The 23,178-nt window shown below is 39.6% G+C and overlaps 1 protein-coding gene across 2 annotated transcripts in view; it reads left to right on the forward strand.

Annotated features, from left to right (window-relative positions):
* Positions 1–23,178, forward strand: part of Aoah (acyloxyacyl hydrolase) — a 202,897-nt gene that overhangs the window by 4,622 nt on the left and 175,097 nt on the right. Inside the window, exons 1-2 of one of the 2 annotated variants that reach the window (XM_029468428.1) lie at positions 18,817–18,864; positions 19,966–20,061. In XM_029468428.1, the coding sequence (XP_029324288.1) occupies positions 20,034–20,061 (28 nt within the window). In that variant the 5' untranslated portion in view covers positions 18,817–18,864; positions 19,966–20,033. Of the gene's footprint in view, positions 1–18,816; positions 18,865–19,965; positions 20,062–23,178 lie in introns of those variants that run through there. The other variant, XM_021180609.2, reaches the window with a different exon arrangement.

Below are 23,178 nucleotides of genomic sequence, written 5' to 3' on the forward strand. Positions count from 1 at the left end.
CTGGATGTCTGCGGCCCCAAAAGGGTGCTGCCTCAGTGGCTCTGTGGCTCCCGCCTGTCCCAGAAGCTGTCTGCCTCTGTGGTGCACACTCTCACCTGTGCAGACTAAGTTCCTAAGTTCTGCGGAGTCCCGGATCCAAGCAGTACGGGATGATTTACAAGCCAGATAGTCCTTCTGCTTTTTCATCGACAGTTAAATTAATTCATTGAGTTTTGAGGGTTTGAAGGTCCTTTTTAAATCTGAGGAAGCCATAAGGGTTTCAAAGCTTCATTCATGCTCTTGTTCATGTTTTGTTAAGCATGCCCTCAGAATCAGACCATCTTCCCTTCGGCATACCCCAGAAACTCTGGTTGGAGTAAGAGACAAAGGTGGTTCTGTGGTCTCAAAATAGTATAAATGGGGAAAGAGTTTCATTAACAGAAATTGGAGAGGGTTAGACAGAGCTGGCAGGGAAGGTTGTAAGTCATGGTCATAATTTGGGGACACACAGATTTCAGTTTGTTTGTCTGTAACTGGGCAGCTCATAGACACAGTTTCTGTGGGTATCAGGAAGCATTTCCTTTTGCCATTCACATTCCCCGTGGATGCCAGGAGTTCTCTTCTTCCTTTCCTCCCCTCTCAACAGTGATTTAGTTCTCAAACTACCACAATACTCACGACTAATAATCTCAGACTTAGAGTGGGCTCTGTCCTTAGCCCTAAGAGCTCCTTGAGCTATAGCCAAGGTCTCACGGCTATAAAGATCACAGGGCCATCTCTCAGCAATTGTATGGACCCACCCTGTTAGTCTGATATCTGTCTGCAGCTCCAATGACTTCCAGACCCTCTGAGTTTAGCAGGTCACCCCTGGTTCTCTGGGGGCCTCTCCACTCATTCCTCATTCGGATAATCTTGTGTATCCTTCTCTCCTGAGCACTTTGCGTTTAATTTTAAATTATCATTGACTTCAGTACAATCTTTATATAAATGGAAGCTTTCTGATCATTTGTGTTACTCAAATCCTGTCTAGTTTCTTTTCTCTGTAGTGTCTTGGAGTCAAAATCTTGAAAAGAAAAAAACAAAAAAACAAAAAACAGATAAACACAACAGAGAGTAGAAAGCATCTGTGACTTTCAGACAAGGTCACACAGGGAGCAGAAGTTTCAGAAAATAAAGGCAGCATGGGAATCTTTAGGGGAAAAGTTAATAATAATTTCTCTTTGTGAATGTTCTGTGGGAAAGAGGAAGGAACGACAGAGTTGCAGAGTATTAAGTGAAATCTCTTGCACAGTTCTCTCTGGATGCTGAGATCATGCGTGGCTTGTATTTTCTGTGCAGCGCTTTACTGACTTTTCTAGCTATTCACACAAGAACAATTGGAAGAGTAAGGAAAAGAAAGTCCAGGCTCTTAGATGCATGAGTCTGTAATCTCCCACTCTGCACATGTGGACTGGGGACGTTGCTTAACCCTCTGCACCTTCCTTCCCAGCAGGATGAGAGTCACACACGGTAAGGGAGCACATTACACATAGAGATACCACATCACAAGGACTCAGAGAACCAAGAAAGACATAGGCTGAAATTGTGTTCTAAAAAGTACAGAGATTAAACCTATTGCAAAGTAGATTCCAAGGAAACTAAATGCTAACATGTGGAGAGCACATGTGTAAATCTGAGGGGTTCTAAAGCAGAGATTCCTCTACCAAGAAAGATTTCGTAGTGGTCTCTGGAAGCTGAGAGTGACATACAGATACAACACCCTTGAATCTTCAGTGAAAACACTGGAGAGTTTTGGTAACAGCTGCCTGAAGAGGTGGGTGATGGGTAAAACTGTACTTTAACAGCTAAGCAAAACAGGAAACTTCACAAATCCAGAGTCCATTCTGGAGGGATTGCCACAGTCTTGGGAGCTTTACTATCCCAGTGAGAGGAAGCAAAAAGAGCCACTTAAGACAGAGCCTCGAAGGCCTTAAGAGACTCTCTGTAGCAACACTTTAAAAAGGAAAGGAAAGGTGACTGGAAGACAGAAGCTTTGCCTGGCACCTGCAAATCTCCCCTAGGCACTCAGCAGAAATTGTGGGGAGAAGATGTTTTAAAAAGACACCCTCCCCCCAGGGGAGGCAGCCTCAGTTTGATCCTCAGAGCCCACATGCTAGGAAGAGAGAAGTAACTCGCCTGGTGATGTGTTTAGAGAAAGATACTAAGGGGGAGGAGGAGGGATATGCTCTAAGGAGAAAGATACTAAGAGGGAGAGGGGAGGGATATGCTCTAAGGAGCTGTGGGGGAATGGGATGCCTCCAAGGGCCCATGCTGAGGCATCCCTTATCCCTGAAGGACCAGCCACATGTATAATATAGAATAAAGTTTATTCAGGGCATGGGGAGGGGAGTTAGGAGGGTAGTAGAGGCAGAAAAAGGCAGGGGGAGAGAGAGACACACACACACAGAGAGACAGAGAGAGAGAGAGACACACACAGAGAGAGAGACAGAGAGACGGAGAGGGAGAGGGAGAGGGAGAGAGGGAGAGGGAGAGGGAGAGGGAGAGGGAGAGGGAGCAGAGTGTGGACGTTGTACATCGTGGTGCGGAGCCTAGTGCGCACCACGATGTACAACGTCCACAAGCAGTCAGGGAGTAGAGAAGTAGAGGAGGAGAGGCCAGCCATGAGCACGTGGTAGGTGGGAGAAGCAGAGAAAGAGCAAGAGAGTGAGAAGCAGTCAAGCAGCCCCTTTTAGAGTGGGTCAGGCCTATCTGGCTGTTGCCAGATAACTGTGGGGCAGAGCTTAGACAGAATAACTATCCTCTGTACATAGGCTGTGATATGAAAACTGACATAGCACAGGACTCTTCAGTGAATATGCACTAAGGAATTTTTAAAATAAATAATAAAATGATTTCATAGTGTAGTTTTCTATAGATATGTAACAAATTGTTCTTCACTAATAAGCTCAAATGTACACGTATTCATTGTCTCATATTTTCTGTACATCAGAAATTTGGACATAGTAAGCTGGGTTCTTTCTTTGCTCAGAATTGAAAGGGTTAAAATCGAGATGTCAGATGGGTTTTGTCTTAGATACACTGTCCCATCCCTATGAAAAGACACCGTGACCGTAGCAGCATATAAAGAACATTTAATTGGAGACTTGCTTACCGTTTCCAGTGTGAGTCATGACCTTCAAGGCAGGGAACATGGAAGCAGGCAGGAAGGCATGGATCTGGAGCTGTAGTTGGGAGCTTACATTCTGATCTGTAAGCTGAAGACAGACAGAAAGAGAGCTACTGGTTTTGGTGAGGGTTTTTGAAATGTCAAAGCCCACCATCTGTAACATGAGGAATGTTCTCTAAAAAGGGCCACCCCTCCTAATCCTTCCTAACATTCAAATATGTGAAGAGGAGGTGGGGAGGTGGGGGGTGGGGGGAGAGGGGCGCACCACAGGGCTGAACTCTCTTTTAGGACTCATTTGGGTCTGAATTTTCACTGGCTGCTGACAGCATTCAACACCTCCCATTTGTAGACTCAGGGTCCCTTTGCTTAAAAACTCAGTAACTAGAGGCTGCTGTTCAGCATAAGAAGTTAGCAGCATACTGATGTCTTCTTTGTCCAGCACCATTTAGAGAAAACTCTTCAGTTAAAAAGATTTGCTGATTATTTCAGGCCCACTCAGGAAAAAATAATAACTCAAAGTAAATTGACTAACATCCCAATTACATACACAAATCCCTTTGTTATTGTGAGCAAAGTAACATCAAACACACCAGAGAACTACACCAGGAACAAAGGCCTCAAAAGTCTGTCTAACAGACATCAAAATGCTCAAAAGGAAGGGCAAAGGCCACCAAACTGAATACTATGTAACATCACATAAGAGGATCTCTGACTTATGCCCAAAGTCGTTCTCCAAATAGACATTATAACCTTACACATGTGATAGAGGTCAGTAAATAGCAATGGTTTCTGTCTGGACAAGATTTACTGGTGAGATTTTTGTATGCTTTATGGTTTTGTTTTTTTCTTTTCAGTTTCATAGTCTGTGTTGTCCGGTTTTGTGTGTCAGCTTGACACAAGCCAAGAGTCATCAGAAAGGAGGAAGCTTCATTTGGGGAAATGCCTCCATAAAATCCAGCCGCAGTGAGCAGTGGGAGAGCCCATTGTGGGTGGGGCCATCCCTGGACTGGAGGTCCTGGCTTCTATAAGAAAGCAGGCTGAGCAAGCCAGAGGAAACAAACCAGTAATAGCGCTCCCTCATAAGGTACCTGCTCCAGCCTCCAGGCTCCTGCCCTGACTAAGATCCTATTCTGACTTCCTTCAATAATGAACAGCAATATGGAAGTATAAGCTGATTAAACCCCCTTTCCCCCAATATGCTTTTGGTTATGGTGTTTTGTTGCAACAATAGCAACCCTAACTAAATCGGGGCTTTTATGTTTAAGCTTTTATGAATAAACGTCATTCTGCTAATTTGGAAAGAAAAACAAATTGCTCCAATGCCTCACTGTTTTACAACTCTCAAGTTGTGAACAAAACTCCTGGATAGAGGCTGTGTCTGCAGAGACTGTTTGATTAGATGTTCAATACTGTGGGGAAAATCGGAAAGTTACAGATCCACAGGCTAATTGCCTTATCTTGGACTAGTTTTAACAAGAACTTCAAAGTAATCACAGAAATCCATGGGAAAGAACGAAATTGAAAGTATTTTGCCAACATTCAGCAAATTGACTTCAAACAGACACAGAAGATGATAAGAACAGACCAAATGAGAAGTCTAGACTTGAAAACCACTGTTAATTCCCTAGAGAGGCTGGGCAGACTTGAAATTCACAAGAGTCCTTGAGCACAGATCAATGGGAATTATCCAAAACAAAGCTAAAGGAAGACCAGACTTGAAGGAAAATAATCCAAACCTCGGGAACCAGTGCTATGATGTCCAATTTCTCAACATCTGTGAAGTGGGTGCTCTAAGAGGAGAGGAAAGAGAAAGAGGAAGTTTGTAAAGCTGTCTGAATAAAAGGTAACAGTCAACACCACTTTAAAACAGAGGAAAATAGTAACCTATAGAACCAAGACTCCTCATAAACTTCAAACAGAATAAATACAAACTGAATCCTGACGCCTCATAGCCGGTCTCCTGAAAACAATGTAATAGGAAGCCCTTGAACACAACAACAGAAATAAACGACGTCTCTTGCACAGGAAAGCAGACTAACTAATGGCTTGCCTCATTTCTGAGCCATGCAGGCAGAAGGCAGTCGAATGACATAAGGTGCTGAGAAAGGGCAAAAGTTAGTAACCCAGAATTCTATGCTGTATTAAACTACAACATAAAATGAACATAAAATATAAATGCATGCCCTGATGAATAAAACTGAGAAGCAGTTTTGTCATATAAGAGGTATAAAAGGGGAGCTAGAAAGATGACTCAGTAGCTCAGAACTCACTGCCCTTGCAGAGGACCCAAGTTCAATTTCCAGCACCCACAAGGTGGCTTACAACTATGTAGACACCGGGCTCACACACACACACTGCACATATGTACATTCAGGCAAAACATTCATATAGGTAAAATAAAAATAAATAACTTAAAAAATAAGTACTATAAAGGCTGAAAAATTGCCACACAAGTGCCAGGACCATAATCCAGTCTTTAGTATGTATATAAATATTGGGCAAGTGTGGCCTCTAATCCCTCTGCTTGGAAGACAAGAAATCCCAAGAACAAAGTCATTACCTATACTAGCCAAATCCTTGAACTCTAGGTTCATGTGAGAGACCCTACCTCAACAAATAAGGTGGAACACAATCAAAGTAGACACACAAAGTCAGCCCCTGGCTTCTACATGCATTTTTCCACATATATGAAAACACTCATACACACATATATGCCATATACACATGTACATACATATATGCTATTCAGACATACACATATATTAAAATTTAAAAAGGGCTAAAAGAAGAAGTCTTTTGAACAGAGATAAAACATACTATATAGTAATTTAAAGTCATAAGAAGAGATGAAAAGCATGAATTATGGTATATATAAAAGGAGATAATATATTTATATACACAAATATGCTTTGAATATGTGCAATAAGACTACTTAAAACAGTAACTGTATTGTCTGGTCTAACATGAGAGAATTAGCCCAAAGGGAGGGGAGGAAATGGAACAGTATAGGAACAAATCTGTAAACTTTTGTGCTAATTAAATTACTATTACTTTGATATAAATTTTGACTGATTGAAGCTACACATTATAATTCAGGAACCACAAGGAAGGCAAACACTCAAGTAAAACTCTAATAAAAAAGTCACTAGGATCAAAAGATGGCCTAGTCGGCCATCACTGCAAAGAGAGGCCCATTGGACTTGCAAACTTTATATGCCCCAGTACAGGGGAACCCCAGGGCCAAAAAGGGGGAGTGGGTGGGTAGGGGATTGGGAGTGGGTGGGTATGGGGGACTTTTGGGATAGCATTGAAAATGTAAACAAGGAAAATACCTAATAAAAANATTAATTAAAAAAAAGTCACTAGGGATAAAAGGGATGAAATAATACTAACTACCCTTGTTTCCACACATAAAAAGAAGGAGGAGGAGGAGGAGGAGGAGGAGGAGGAGGAGGAGGAGGAGGAGAAGGAGAAGGAGAAGGAGAAGGAGAAGGAGAAGGAGAAGGAGAAGGAGAAGAGCAAAGACAGAAGACCAAACAAGAACACATATGAACAACACAGGCAGCTAGAAATCTTACAGAGTGACATACTCTGTGGGGACCACACACGCCACACTAAGGTCAATATAATCAAAACAACCTGTTCTTTGTAAAGTAGAATCTAACTAGAGTGTGTATACTAAAGACATGCCTAGATTTAAAGGCATAAATAGGATAAAAATACAAGGATGGAGAAAGATCTGACAAAGAAAGAGAAACTACAAGACTTCTTACTTTGTGCCACAGAATATGCTTTAAGCTATAGAATAGTATAAAAACAAAGTGGCATATTTTAAAATGATAAGGGAATCATTATAATGATAAGAGGTAAGCTATTATATATTGTATTGTCCCTATGTGTGTGAATTTAATAGAAGCCTTAAAATACAAAAAAAAAAAAAAATGTCACAGAATTGTAAAGAAAATTATGCAATTCAAAAATATACCTTAATATTTGAATTGTTCTTCCATCTTATAAAAGATAGAACTAAACAAAAATGAGGAATATGTGTCTGGAAACCACAAAAGACTTTTCCAACATCTGAGAGTCCCCCACCTAGTGACAACAAAAGAGGTGTGCGTTAGGACCGTTTGTGTGTGTTTGTTTGTTTGTTTATAATATGGGTTCTAGGAGTCAAACTCAGGCCAACATGCTTACACTGTAAGCACTTTGCCAACTTTATCATCTCCCAGCTCCATTTTTTAACTTTAAACGTTTTTTCTTTGTTCATTGAGAATTTCCTAAACTACATTTTGATTATTTTCACCCTTCCTGCCTTGTTCTTTTCTCACCTGTTTTTTTTTCTTTTTTCTTTTTTCTTTTTTCTTTTTTCTTTTTTCTTTTTTCTTTTTTCTTTTTTCTTTTTTCTTTTTTCTTTTTTTCTTTTTCTTTTCTTTTCTTTTTTTTTTTTGAACCCATCAAGACCAATTTGTGTTGCCAAAATAGGATAGGATTGACCCTCTGGTCAATGTACCAGGGGCTATACTCTTAGAGGAAGCTTAACTTTATTTCTTCTTGCAGCTAACAATTAACTGCCAATACCTCCACAAATAGTGAAATTTCATGGCCAACTCCCCTCTGTGCTAGAGTTTGGTCTTTCGTAGACACATAAAGGGCTTATGAATGCTGTTCATAACTGCTATGAGTTCATGTGTGCTTTTGCCCTCCTGTTTCCAGAACATACTTCTAGTCATCACCCACATCAGCCTCTCATTCTCTTATCCCCTTTTCCTCAATGATCCCTATGGTTTGAAAAGAGAGATCCAGGCAGATGTTACATTCAAGGCTGAGCACTCTGTGGTCTCTTATTTTCTTCACCCTGGCCTGTGATTTCCTTATTCTGCATCTTCTCTTGGGTAGTCCAGGCTCTGCTTCACACTGGTCTGGAAGGATGAAGCATAGCCTGGAAAAGGTGGAATCTAGGATCATGGCCTGGCTATGAGTGCTGGAGAGGGGTGGGAGTGGGGATGCTCTGAGGGTTATAGTTCTTCTGGACGGTATTCAGTGAAATAGCTTGTGCACATATACTTTATTTGGGGTGAATAAGGGCTATATATGAGCCTTGAAGAGTGGGAAGGGAAAGTACTAAAAAATGCTTGGAATCCCAGGTACTTGCTGGGCAGATTCTTATCTGGAAAGAGGAATGGGGATGAAGCATTCAGCTCTGTTTGACTTCTCCATGCTCTAAGACTCAAGTTGGCAGTAACAGTAATAGAAGTTCTGTTAAGGACTATGTGACCTGCCTCAGGTAGGGGGTGTGGAGGTTCTGTCCTCAGACAAGGTGAGGCATAGAAGAAAGAACCCTGATGGGAAAAGGGGTTCTCCATTTTGTGCTGAGCTCAGAGAAACTATCTGGATGTAGTAGACTGTGACCATAAATAGCAGGGTTTGCCAACACTGGCCAATTGTGGATCTCCATGCCATATGCTGCAAACAAAAGATTCTATGATGAGCATTCAGGTCTGTAATAGTTTGACTTCTCCATGTTCTATGACTCAGTATGCAGTGTCTTCAGTAACAGGGTCTTACCATTACATTGTAGAGGATAATCAAGTACATTGGTAATAGCTTGTGCAGTTTTGGGGGGTCTATAGGACCTCATTGGCCAACAGCTCTATCAATAGAAGCAGCCCATTCTCAGCACTGGGGTTTTTAGTGATTAGTCTCTAGTGTCTAGGAGCAGCATTGTTGCCAAGTTATAAGGTAACTTTACCTTAAAAATATACATATACATCATATACATATACTTATACATATACATATGCATATACATATACATATGCATCATATACATGTGTGTGTATGTATGTGTGTTTGTGTATGTGTACACATGCATATGTGTGGAAGCTTCTACAACAGCATATTTTCATATGACTTTTTGAAAGGTCTTTAGTATTATTTATCCCTCTCTATATCTCCTCCTCCACCTTGTCCTCCTCTCAACCCAAATTTAACCCATTCTATTCCACTATTCCTTTTTAACCCTTTATCACAGTGTGCTTTGCATCCTCTTCCTTGAAAGCCCTTCCCTGTAACCTGTCAGTGATTTTCAACAATGAAACGTAAGTATTTGAAGATTCAAAGCTAACATCCACCATGAAAGAATACATGTAATCTTAGTCTTTCTGATCCTGCATTACCTCATACACAATGATTGTTTTCAGTGCCATTCATTTACCTAAAAATTCTACAATTTCATTTTTATTAAGAGATGAATGATATTGTATTGTGTAAATACACCACATTTTCATAGCTCATTCATCAGCTGATGGACATCTAGGCTGTTTCAATTTCCTGACTATTGTGAATGAAGCAGCAGTGAGCAGGGATGAGCAGGGATCTTTAGAGTAGAATACGGAGTCCTTTAAGTAATGTCCCAGAGTGGTGTAGCTGGATCTTGGAGTAGATATCTTTCTAGCTTATTGAGCAGCCTCCACACTGGTTGCCATAACAACTGCACCAGTTTGCAATCCCACCCATATATGTTCCCCTTTCACTACAACCATGCTAGCTTCTGTTGTTTTTTAATCTTCACATTCTAATTTTCATTCCTTTGATAGGTAGGGATGTTGAACATTTTCAAAAAATTGTTTCTCAGCAATTTGTTTTTCATCTTTTGAGAACGGTTTAGGTCCATACCCTAGTTTTTACTTGGCTTGGTTGCTGTTTTGTTTTGTTTTGTTTTGTTTTGTTTTGTTTTGTTTTTCTTGGGTTTTGATGTTTAGGTTTTAGGGTCTTTTTCTTTGGTTGGTTGGTTTTTGTTTTTGTTTGTTCTATTTGTTTGTTTTTAGTGTGTTTTTTTGTATAGTTTAGATACAAACTCTCTATCATATAGATCTGGTAAAGTTATATATATTCTGAAGGGTGCTTCTTCACTGAAATGATAGTTTCCTTTGCTCTACAGTTTTGTTTTTTGTTTTTTTTTTTTTTTTTTTTTTTTTTTTTTTTTTTTTTTTTTTTCCAAAATTTTTTTTTTTTTAGTTTTGAACTGAAAGCTTGTGTTATCAGGATGCTATTCAGAAAAGTTATTTCCTGTGCCAATGAGTAAATGGATATTGCCTACTTTCTGTTAAATCCTGAGTATCAGGTCTTATGCTGAGGTCCTTGAAACAGCTGAATTTTGTGCAGGGTGAGAGATGAGGATCTAGTGTGATTCTTCTACAGGCCTTCTCCAGTTTGACCAGCATGGTACAAAGGATGTTCTCTTTTCTCCAATAAGTATTGTTGGCCTCTGTCAAAAACGAAGTAACTGTGGTATTGAGGACGTATACATGTGTACTCTGTTCTATTTCATTGATCAGTGTGTCTGCTTTATACAATACCATGTATGTTTCATTGTTTACTACTCTAGTATAACTTGAAATCTGCAATGGTGATACCTCTTACTGTTTTGTTTGTTTGTTTGTTTGGTGTGTTGTTGTTCAGGATTGCTTGGACTATCCTAGGTCTTTGTATTTCTATATTAAATTTAAGATTGTGTTTTCAATTTCCATGAAGAGCTACATTGGAATTTTGAAGAGTATTCCGTTGAGTTTGTAGATGGGTTTTGGTAGGATGTCCATTTTCATCATATTCCTCTCAATCCATGAGTATGGGAAGTTCTTCCTTCTTTTCAATTTCTTTTCTCAGTGACTTTAAGTTTCCATTGTACTCCTTGGTTACAATTATCCTGGGATGTAGTTTTGAGGCTAAGACAATCCTGTGATAAAGTATAGGTTGTTCAGTAAAGTAAGCATAAATTTATTTTAAAGGATTGAAATCATAATAGTTATCTATCAAATTAAAATTCAATAATGAGAAATGTGAAAGCAAAGTAACATATTTTATGTCAAAACCATAACAAAAGAAGCTGGCTTATGATGCCAGCTAAATCATGCTTAGAGAGCAATGTAACTTTCTTTAGAAGAAAGATTTAAAATCAATAACCTGCATTCTACCTCAAGAATCCAGAGAAACAATGCTTCAGACCCAAACTAAGTAAAATAAAGAAAATAAACATTAGAATAAATAATAATTAAATCAAAGCAAGTGTACCAATGAAAACCAGATACTGTTACTGGAGGAGATACACAAAATCAATGAACTTTCAAGTGAACTTATCATTTAAAAATTGATAAATATAATTTTCAAAAAGCTCAACAAAAGCATCACTATATACCCACAAGAAACTAAAATGATTATAATAGAATATTATGTGTTAAGAAATGTAATGTGGTGAGGGGTGCTTTTGGTGGCCTAAGCCAAGGAGCACCCCTGAGAAATTATGCCATGGCGCAGACCTGGTGTAAAGTAGCCTTCCTGGGGAGGGAGAGGGGTGAGGACCTGGAGCAGGGATAAAGCAGGTGAGTGGACATGTAGACAGGCAGACAGATGGGAGCAGAGCCGTGAGGGCAGAGAAAAGGGAGGCAGAGAGAGGAGAGGGGACAGAACAGAGAGAGGAAGAGAGAATCCCTGGAACAGAGAGAAAGCTGAGATGGTGGTTGGTCCTTTATATACCCACTCCCACACACACACATCTAGGGTACCAACCAGGTGGTTGGTTGCAGAGGCAGGTCATGACATGAGCAACTGCTAGGTCTCTGAGGGGCAGTCCAGTGGAATTGCCTGTACACTAACATTATGGACAATTTTGTGTCATGCAAGTCAAGAATTAAGATACAATGGGGGAAAAACTGTAAAGACCAGAATACTGAAAAATGACTTAAGCAATAAAAGGCCTGAATGGGCCTGTATCAAGTGAAGAGATTAAATTAATAATCAGAAGTTGGATTAGTGTTCTTGGGCTGCAAACAACAAAACTACCACAGTTAGGCTGGCTACAGCCACAAGAACGAAATCTCCCATAGTGTGGAGGTTGGGGGTCTGAAGTAAACTGTTTGTCTCCTGCCTTCTGGGGTTGCACGTCTTCTTGTTCTTAGTCTTATAGCTGCATAACCCCTGCATTCATCGTCATGTGACCTTTCTCCTTTGCATGTGTCATTGTATCTTCTGGTGAGAATACTTTATTGATTATGGGCCTCGTCTAGTCTTGCATAACCTTATCCTACTACTTGCACCAGTTTCAAATAAGGCATATGATCAAATTCCAAGAAAAACATGAATTTAAGGGACATCAGCCAAGTTCACGAGCTGTTTTCATCTGTGAGTTCCATAAAATATTAGGAAGGAAATAATTTCAATGAAATGTAATTAATTCCTTTCATAAAATAAAAGAGAAGGGAAGATATCCCAGTTTGTGTTCGGTTTTGCTCTAGTGTTAAACCCAGACAGACACCACAAGAAAGAGTTAACAGTTCATACTGTGTCCACAACATTATTGTATGAACGTAGATTTTTTTTTTAAAAAAATCTCTTAAAACACAAAATAAATTCAGCATAGCATAAAATTAAATGAATGCTAGGTACCCTATGACCAAATCTTTGCTAGAAATGCTTGGTTGACTTATTATCTGAATGTTGATTAATAGAATGCACTACATTAGCAAAATAAAGGGTATACATGATCAACCCAGCAGAAATGTGAATTATTTGACAAGATCTCTTAAGATAGCTCAAGAAATTATGAAAGAACAGTGGACTCCCCCAGCTTGATAAAAGGCAGCTTTGAAAACTCTGCTGCTCATTGAACATTGAACTATGGTTTCCTTCCAGATCAAAGGCTAATTTCACCCTCACCATTTCCAACGCCACACACAAAAGCATTTGTTAACATCATATATACAAAATGAAAGGAGAATATAAATATTTCACTTTCTTAATTTTTTTTTAGCCTTCACAAATGTAAGCAAAATAATAAGTATAGTTAAGAGGTAAGTATTAGTTAATTTAAGGGTATATTTATATATATAAGAAAAAAACCTCAAAGACTTCCTCGATTAATGACACTGTTTTTCAAGTCAGCTGATTTTTAGTTCTTTCAGAAAAACTAGAGAAAACAATAAAGTTGTCAGGTTATAGATCATTTCAAATAATTTTCAATGATAGACATTCTAGACTTTTGGTATGTAAATCTGAGGAAGTTCAAAGAACTGAGTGATTTTTCTGCATGAAAAATATAACTATTACCATTTATTTACGTGAATATCTTTCTTGGCACTTGCATGTATAAAAATGAAAACAGACACGTATGTTATGCTGACTTTTGTGTATGGATAAATAATATTCATTAACAGATATGGGTATTAGTTTAGGAGACCCAACCATTTCATTAAGAATTAGAATTTTTATAAGATTTTACCTTATCATTAAGTAATTTCTCATATATTGGGAAGGCATTTTGTTTTTAGGTTAACTTTATTAATAAAGAAACATGATCTAAAGGAATGTAAAGTCATATTTATTAAATTTTTAATTTTTATTTAAGTTTTTATAAAAATTTAATGTAAAAATAATAATAATTAAATCAATAAAGTTTTTAACCATTGAAATGTATTACACTGAGATAAAATAATCAATTGTAGGAGAAGTGAATAAAATAGAGCTGTAATTGAAAAGGAATCCAAGGTATGGAATTATCAACACAAGTTAAAAGGAGACCATGGTGGTATATTGTTAAGTAAATGTGTATAAGTGCAAATCACTGGTATCATGCTTTATTGACATCTCCACAAGGCCTAATTTTTCTCGGTGCCTTGCTCGCCTTCTGCTTGCTCTCTAATGCCTCAAGTTCTTGCATTCACCAGTAACTCCCTAATATGGTACTCTCTTGTTGCCAATGTTCGTGGCACAGTCAGCAGTTTGAAACTTGCTGGGCATTTTCTCATCAAAAGCAATATTCAGAGTGACAGTTAGGTTAAAGGAACAGAGCCTTAGAACCTACCCAAATGTAGGGAAAGGTTAGATATTTACAACACAAGGAAATTCAGCCCTAGAAAAGACAAATAAAACACTCATAAGGCCACACATTTTCATAGATAAGATTCTAAACTTCCATCTCAAAAAGTGTTCATGGGCTAGAGAGATGGCTCAGCGGTTAAGAGCACTGACTGCTCTCTCAGAGGTCCTGAGTTCAATTCCCAGCAACCACATGGTGGCTCACAACCATCTGTAATGGGGATCTGATGCCCTCTTCTGGTGTGTCTGAAGACAGCATCAGTGTACTCACTTACATGAAATAAATAAATAAATCTTTTTTCTTTTTTTAAAGTGTTCATGAAAATCTGTCTGTCCCATGTGGCTGCCCCAGCAGATAGGAGAGGAAGTACACCTGTTAAATGTGTCTCTGCTGCTGCGGCACTGTGTTCATGCTATTGGCTGTATCATTGTAGCACTGCAACTCTGGTACAAACACATGAGGATCATTTACTTGCTCAGAATGGGTCTCACTGAATGACTGTAGCTGAAATAGCCTGGGACCCCACGGGCAGCTGACCACAACTGGTAGATGGTGAAATGGCAGGAATGGATGATCTAGAATGGCCGCATTCATAAAACTGTTAGTTGGAAGGCCTCTGGCTGGGTTGTCTTAATTTCACTCTGGCAGGTTAGCTCACACATGTTAGCTACAACCTAAAAGAGTTCAAATCTCACTGAGAGCCACAGAGCCTCTTGAGGGATGGGTGCCATCCCAAGTCACTGTCACTTCCTGAACATTCTAAAGCGCAGTGAAATGAGTTTCACTCCTCATGAGAAGCAGATTTGTTGATCTGGTCCATATTCTTACTGTACTACACATGCAGAATCGCAAGCCTCAGTGAGCTGCCTAAGGTCCGGAAGTGGACCCCTGTTGCACGTGGTTATACTCAGACCCATTTGCTTCTCTCGTCACTAAATCAGGGGTGACTGCTTCTATTAAACTCACTATTTCCAGACAACAGATAAAAAGGGATTTTCCAGGGATGAGCTCACAGACAGAGACCACTGAGTAAACTGTATATCTCTCCCCTGTCCTCATTTCCAGATTCAACACTCGCTTCAACAGAGCCAGGCCTTTTCTTAGTGGCCAGAGGGTAATCTTTACTGGGACAGATTGCTCAGCACACGTCTCTTATAGGAAAATTATCACTAGCTTGTCAAAGCAGTGAAATCTCTTATTAGACTGTAAGTGAGCCCTTCGTGCTTTTGATTTTTTTCCAAATATAATCTCTTTATTGATTGTTTGGGAAATTCTTACAATGCACCTGGTCACATTCACTTTCCATTACTCCCAGGTCCACCCTCCCACCCTTGTACACCGCCCCCCCCCAAATGCACCAAGTACAATTAAAGTTGCCCATGTACTCAGTGAAACATGGTCAAATTCCCAGTGGTCAGCCCCTTAAAGATAACTCAGTTCTTTCCCATCCCTCCATTCTTGCTGCTGAAGAATGCAATGCATTCACTGCAGACCCCAAATTAATAATTCAACTGGAAGGGAGTCCAGCCCACTGGAGGGAGGTGAAGATGGACCTCCACATCAAAGCTGTTTCCAGACAGGATGTTCAGTGCTTCAAACCCCATTACCTGCATGTCTGGGATTCTTTTGATCATAACTCTTCACTAGGCAAAGTGATGAGCCTGGGAGGAGTTGCCTGGTCTTCAGAGACAACTGACTTTTATTGTTCTCTATCTTTTTTCTCCCCACCTCCCCGGGGCCTGGCTCCTTTTTATCTACCTAATGATTTTCCAATTTTAGCCAACAGTGCTAAGGGGCTACAGCCGTCAGTCTTTGATGGAATTTCTCTGGGTCAAAGTCAAAAGGGAAGCCTGTGCCTATACTATAAAGAAGCAGACTTGGTCCCCAGGAGCCCAGGACACTTTGTACACATCCTTTTAAGCCATGGTTTAAAACAAACGCAAATAAGCATTGGAATGGATTTTTCAAGAAAGAGAAATCCCAATCCATGGCCCCACTGGAATGGAATTCTGAAAATAAGACTCCAAGAAGTGTCCCTTTGTGTCCCACGTCCCCCAACAGTCCTGCTCATCTGAATGACGAGCTGGTTTCCACATCTCGCCTCCTAGCCTGCCTATTAGGCCATTAATTATAACAAACTATAGTGTTCAATTATAAAGGAGGAAGAAAGTCTGCTGCTAATTAAATTGTGAAAAACATGGAGCCTTCTGTCATATTCTTTCAGGCTGCAGGTCTTGATTCTCTGCTGAGAACTTTTCCTCCCTTCTTCTCTGCATGGTTTCTTGCAAGTCACCTCTTCCTAGTCCTTCAGCTGCTAATTACCATAAAGCTGTTATAAACTTAGGAAGTATATTGTGACTGCCCCTTCGATAGGGATCACACTGTTTATCTGGGAGCCCATCAGGTTCTAGTGTTTTCTTGCCCAGGACAAGTTTCTTTAGTTGAATGCATGTTTCCTCTGTTAAAGCAGTGTTACCAGAGGCCTCTGATTTGAGATGCAGATTTTGTCATCGTCCCTCCTATGCCCACCCAATACTTGAAGAAAGAGAGGGCCAGTGAGGTGGTTTCTCTAGCCACAAAATCACCCAATGTACGTTGCTCATGTGAGTCTCCTTCGAGAGGCAGTCCCTCAACACGTCCTGAGGATGCTTCCTGAGATTTTCTTTACTCCCTTTTTTAGTAAATGTGTGCGGTGCTCTTTCACGGTGTCTCTGAAGTGGAAGAAAACTGGAGCTAACTCTTCTCTTTCCAGGAAGCTGGTATCAGAGGAGTATCTAATGCCAGTCCAAGGTCATTAGTACAGTGGACTGTTTATGTCCATGACTCACAGACCTGTGTATTCAACCAACCTCTGATCAAAACGTGTTATAAATGTCTGTCTTGAATGTATATAGACTTTTTTCTTTTGACCCATTCCCTGAGCCATACAGTTTAACAACTATTTGCAAACTAAACATATCACATTAGGTATTATAAGTAACCAAGAGGTGAATTAAAGGATCTAGAAGGGTATGTATGGGTTAAGGATCTTGAACATTTAAAGATTTTGGTACCTGGCCGGGGGCTAGTGGTGGGGTTACTAGAAAGTGTCTGTCACAGATAAGGAGAGAGGTCTGCATAGACTTCCAAACAAGAGGGCAAGAGTGATGTGGCTACTGATTGGGTAGAGAGACGAAGCACCATTAACAAGGGAGGGGATGGAAAACAACTTAGAAAGCCTTCGAGGAAGGGGTGGGACTAAAACGAGCTTACTTCACGATATAGGTTTATTGGAGGGGAGTAACATGCTTATTTTGATTTCCTCTTAAGGTTCAGTATCTCAGAGAATGGTGTCTTAAGGGAAACTCAGGCAGCATGACAATTCACAAATGTTTTTATGCTCCTTTATTATCCTATTTTTAACAAGAAAATATTATCAAGAGAAGACGGTTTTTGCCATCATTCCTTTGATAAATAGCTACTCTACCCTTGCAGTGGGTCTAGTCTAACTTCTAAATAATCCTAGAATACTTCAGTCATGAAAATCACCCATAGTTCTTTGTCATCTGCTTAAGGGTTCAGACTGAACATATTTTTAATGACATCCATAGCAAATTATTTTGTGGGCAGTAATAGAATTTTTTGTATTTAAGGTGTTCAGAATCATACTAGCAACAGGCTGAGTTCTGGACACAATTCCCAATGAAATCTCTGCTTGGTGACAGCACCAAGCCCTCTCCCATCACTTCTGAACCCCATGTGCACCCTGCTTTACGTCCACTCCAGGCATCAATCAGTGTAGCTCACCATCCATGGAAAGTCATCCAGAGCACTGCATGCTGGTTCGAAGGAGCGCTGAACATTTGAGAATGTTTCTAATGGCATCTGCTGTCAGGCTCAAGGGAAGCTACCTGTTATCCAGAAGTGGAAACTGAGAAAAACCAGTGAGATAGCAGAGCTGGGAAGCAGCTGCAGAAGTAGGCATTAACCATTCCCCAGGAAACCCCCTAGCAACTAGTGACCAAAATGTCCACAACAAGCTCTTGAATAGGCCCTCTTCAAGTCGGTAAACAAGTCTTGCCCTTATTTTATGAACCAGACCCTGTGCTAGACCGCAAAGAGAGTGAGACTCCATTGCACTGTTAAGAAACTTGGAGTCCACTTGAAACTCAAGAATAAAGTTTCAAACGGTGGGCAGATCATTCAAAGTCACAGCATTTTCAAGCAGCTGATCCAATATTTGAACCCATGCTGTGTTTCATTCAAAGCCTTTTCCTTTTCAACTGCATTACAGTAAAACTACTTATCACGTTCCATTTGCAGTTTAGAGTTTTTAATATACTTGATTAACTCAAAATGAAGGTGCAATTGGTCATACCAGATGAGTTGAGCAGTTTATTATCTTGCTATCCGTTTTGTATCCTGTCTTCTAAAATGAGATTTCATTGTGTTTCTATTTTAAAAACAGAACAAATATACATGAGAATGCTTTTCAGGCCAGAGAATATTAATCAAGATCAGATACTAAATTTATGGTGATGTAAGAATATGGTGATGTAAGAAAACCCCCAAAGGTGGTGAAGTCATTAGAAAATATAGCCAGTCGATCTTGATGGTTGATGTTACCAAACACACCAGCAAGTGGGTCCTATGAATCTGAGAGCACGGGTCTCACTATCTCACGTCTAGTAGGCACTCCCTCCCCAATCTGAGGGGACAGAGCAATTGTAAGTAAAGTGTTATCAGGCACTTCAGTCTCTATAGAGAGGTGGATAGTTCTCATTTCCTCATCTCATTTTATAGAAGGCCTTCTTTCTTTCTGTCTAGAAATGCTCAGGAGCCTTGCTCATCTGCTCTGGGGGCCATGGTAAGAATTTAGTTTTAATGACACTTGTATGTAGGTTGGGGGTCCTGCTCACTGATCTCGCTTTTAGTCAGCTTCACATGGAACTTCTGGGCTACAAATCTGCTAACAAGTGCCCACTTTTCTCATATTTATGAAGTCTAGAAACTTCTCATATACTTATATAACTTGGGCCAAAACAATAGTTTTATACAAAGAAGGAGTATCTTTTTTTAAGGAAGAGGATGCTTCAATCTCTCCATCAGTTTAATAGATTGGGGTAAGTAATAGAACCTTCTAGAAATGCGATCTAAGCAGCCCAGGGGACTCATACTTATCCTATGCTAAAGTAAGAGAAAGAATACATTCCTACTGTGCCCATGTTTTCTTCTAGACACTCGGCATATTTGGTTCATACTTACTAGTGCTAACTTTATGGCCTGGGGTGTTTCATGGGGTGTCATATTTCAAAGACACACTCAATTGCATTATCACTCCTATTCATCAGCACAGTTGCCCTCTAGAAAATGTGTTATTTCCTGCTTTATAAGGAAACCAAGGCTTAAAAATGGAAGATATTGAGTCTAAGGTTATAAATTCAGGACTCAATCCCAGGTCTTCTGAAAAATTTCCACTACTGTCCCAAAATTAAAAATCTGACTCTAGGTCACAGGCCAGGATTTTGTGGGCTAAGATAATAAAGACACTTACCTCAGAGGAACAAGTAGAGATCTGAGAAGTTAAAACCTATGTAGTATGCACAGCTTTCCTCCTCCTATCTCATGCAAACACATTTCTTTCTCTTAACTTCTTTCACATTGTTTTATATTAATTTCTCTGGAGGATAAGCAGATTAATTACTGCCCCTGGGTCACATAAATTACTGGTAGCCGAGCTACTCTGACAACCCCTGACTTTCTGAGACCCCAACGCATAGTCTTCTCATTACATTGCTCATTTCTCTGTAAATCCCAGTGTGTTTAGGTATGCAATAGACATTTAAAGGCAAAAGCAAGGGCAGTTCTGAGCCTCAGTTGATGTCCTCAAGCATCCAGTCTTCCTACTTTCTTTCCCTAGACCCTCCAGCTCCTGGTGAATGCTGACCTGTTCTTCTGCTCCCCGCAGGGTGTGTGGTACTGGTATCTGTGATTGAGCAACTGGCTGAAGTTCACAACTCTTCAGTCCAGGTGGCGATGGAGAGACTCTGCAGCTACCTGCCTGGTAAGTTTGCAAGAGCCCTGGTGCTGGGTCTGCTTGTCTCCTCCTCTGTGAATCACCAAGAGGGAGACTTCTGGAGAAGAACTGGATTGTGCTTTCCTTAGATTGCTATTTTTGTGGCACTTATAAAGACTGAAATAAAATGTCCACTCTAGGTAGTTTCTCTCTGACATTCTCTATCATGGCAGACATCATGGTGGCTATTTAGGGAGAAAATGTTAAACGGCCAATTATCATTAATGTATCACAATAATAATGATTTTCCCACCTGATGATAATTATCTTAAATATTAAGAAGTCAAAATAATAAACAGTTCTATGTTTGCTTATACTCACATTCACAGACTCACACAGTTCTACTAATACAGACACTAGGCTGAAAGGATTTCTGATCTCAAAACCCCAAATGGGAAGTTAACAGAGACACCCATTTCATCTCACCTGGATCTGAGTCAGCCATCTCATTCATCCTACAAAAACCAAGACACTGACAAATGCTTTTAGAAAGCTATACGTTTGTGTTTCGGACTGAGTAGAAAGAAAGCATTTACTCTATTTTCTGTATATGTAATACTTATGTATTTGAGAGCCAAATTTTCTTTCTCTTAGCAGAAACTAATTCATCAAGAAGGCTGACACTATTTTTTTTCTCTCTTAAATATGGTATTGAGCCTAATGGTGATTGTATCTTTGATTTATTTAGTACCCCATATCATTAGCAAAGTATCATTTTCTGAGAATAGTATTGTTCATAATGTGCACTTACAGGCTAGCATATTTAGAACTCAAAAGGAAAGGCTTAGCGAGAATAGCATATACAACGCCTGCTTACCATGTCCCGGATGGACCACTGTCTGTCCCAGTACTAATGTCTACCAGCTCCTAGGAGGAGGAATGAACTTAATGAGTATTGTTTTTTCAGGACTTAATATTTTCATATTCACTCATATGAATCTAACAGTAAGTTGTAGTTATTTTGTTAACAACTTTTAAAACCCTTTCTGCATAAAAGAAAGCAGATGTAGAATCCACATGAAGTGCATGCCTAGTGTTTCATTTTTGAAAGATAAGCTCCTGTATAAATCACCCAGGTCAAAAAGAAGAGAGAATTATAGCAGTCAGAAGTCCCATCCACGTGCTCCAGATAGTCGTGGCTCTTTTACTGACCTGCAAAAGAAAATATCTGAACTTTGTAATAATTGGTTTTTTTCATGTTTGCCCTCCTTTTACATTTCCGAGGTCTATTACAATCTACAGCCAAGCTTTTCATCTTTTCCTTTCTCATAAAATTTAGCTGTGAAATTTGTCTACAGCCTGGGATTTACTGACTTCATGTATGCCTGCAGTGTAACAGAACACGCTTGTTCTCAATTCTGCAGTTTCTCAGGCTTGGAACCTGGAACTCCAATTTGATTCCTTTGGAAAATATCTGATATTCTCTCTCTCTCTCTCTCTCTCTCTCTCTCTCTCTCTCTCTCTCTCTCTCTCTCTCTCTCTCTCTCTCTCTCTCTCTCCTCTCTCTCCATGTCCCTCCCCCCTCTCTCTCCCTCTCCCTCTGTCACCTCCCTCCTTCCCTCCTCTCTGCAATTCTAGTAGCTATTGATGCTTCGTGGTAAAATGTATCAACTTATTAAATGGTATATCATTGGATATTTCTTTATTTTTTTAAGATTTATTTATATTATGTATGTGAGTACAGACACACCAGAAGAACGCATCAGATCCCATTACAGATGGTTGTGAGCCACCATGTGGTTGCTGGGAATTGAACTCAAGACCTTCGGAAGAGCAGTCAGTGCTCTTAACTGCTGAGCCATTTCTCCAGCCCCAACCTTTGGATATTTCAACTGATCATATAATTGAACTACCTTTGACCTTATCACCTTATTTGAATATTTTCCTATAGTACCTAGTTCAATTTTAAAAATCGGGGTAAATTATTCTTTTTCTTTACTTAATAATTTTCAAGAGAGTACATTAGTTTTTTATTATCATCCCAAAGTAATCATTTTCTTTAAAATGCTATATGGAGTCATAATTTAAACATGCCTTGAAGATTTCAGTCAATTGCAACCATTATCCTATTGAAGCACAAATAACCCCTTCTTTGAACAGAATGTCAGAATCTCCTCTTCAATTTGACCATGAGCTCAAATAACCTTGAACAGCTTCTTCAGTAACTGGAATAGTCAGGTATTCGAGCCTTGTCTGAAACATTCCTAAAGCTTGAAATGAATTGTTTTTCTTAGGAATCTGGGTTTTTATTGTTGTGAAGGTGGTGGTGTTTTGTTTGTCTGTGGCAAGTCCTACATTATAACTAAAGCTGGGTATTTGGGGATCTTAATATACTGGATATTCAATTTTTGTAGGCCTATTCTATAGACAGAGCTAGAAAACACACATATACACACATGTACATACAACAAACACACACACATACACACCAAAAACTCCTTGGTATATGAGTTCTTTCCAAGAAACTCTTAATTACCAAAAAGCCTAGTGTGAGGCTGGAGAGATGGCTCCGCAGTTAAAAACACATGCTGCTCTTACAGTGGACCCAGACTGGGATCTCAGAACCCATATCAGGCAGCTCACAACCGTCTGTAACTCAAGTTTCAGGGACCCCAAGACCCTCTTCTGGCTTCCCTGAGCACCAGGCACACACATGGTGCACATACATACATTAAGGCAAAACACTCATACATATAAAATAAAAATAAGTAAGTACTTTTAAAATAAAAATAAATAAAAGGTTTAGTGTCAGTCAAGTCTTTTTCTTTCAGGTCAATGGCTATGCTTGCCAAGTGTTTCAAATGATGCTTTTCAGTTTGTTTTCTGTGAAGTTAGTGATGTAGGCAAAGAAGTGCTTCAGGGTTCATTATTGAATGTTCAAATTCTTGGGCATGTAGTGGTTTCAACTATATGTATTTTCTAATTGAAGGAAAGGCTTTTTATATTTTCAGTTTCTGTATTAGTTAGGGTTTTACTGCTGTGAACAGACACCATGACCAAGGCAAGTCTTATAAAAAACAACATTTAATTGGGGCTGGCTTACAGGTTCAGAGGTTCAGTCCATTATCTTCAAGGTGGGAGAATGGCAGTATCCAGGCAGGCATG

This window comes from Mus caroli, chromosome 13 (assembly GCF_900094665.2).
Source record: "Mus caroli chromosome 13, CAROLI_EIJ_v1.1, whole genome shotgun sequence".
Lineage (NCBI taxonomy): Eukaryota > Metazoa > Chordata > Mammalia > Rodentia > Muridae > Mus > Mus caroli.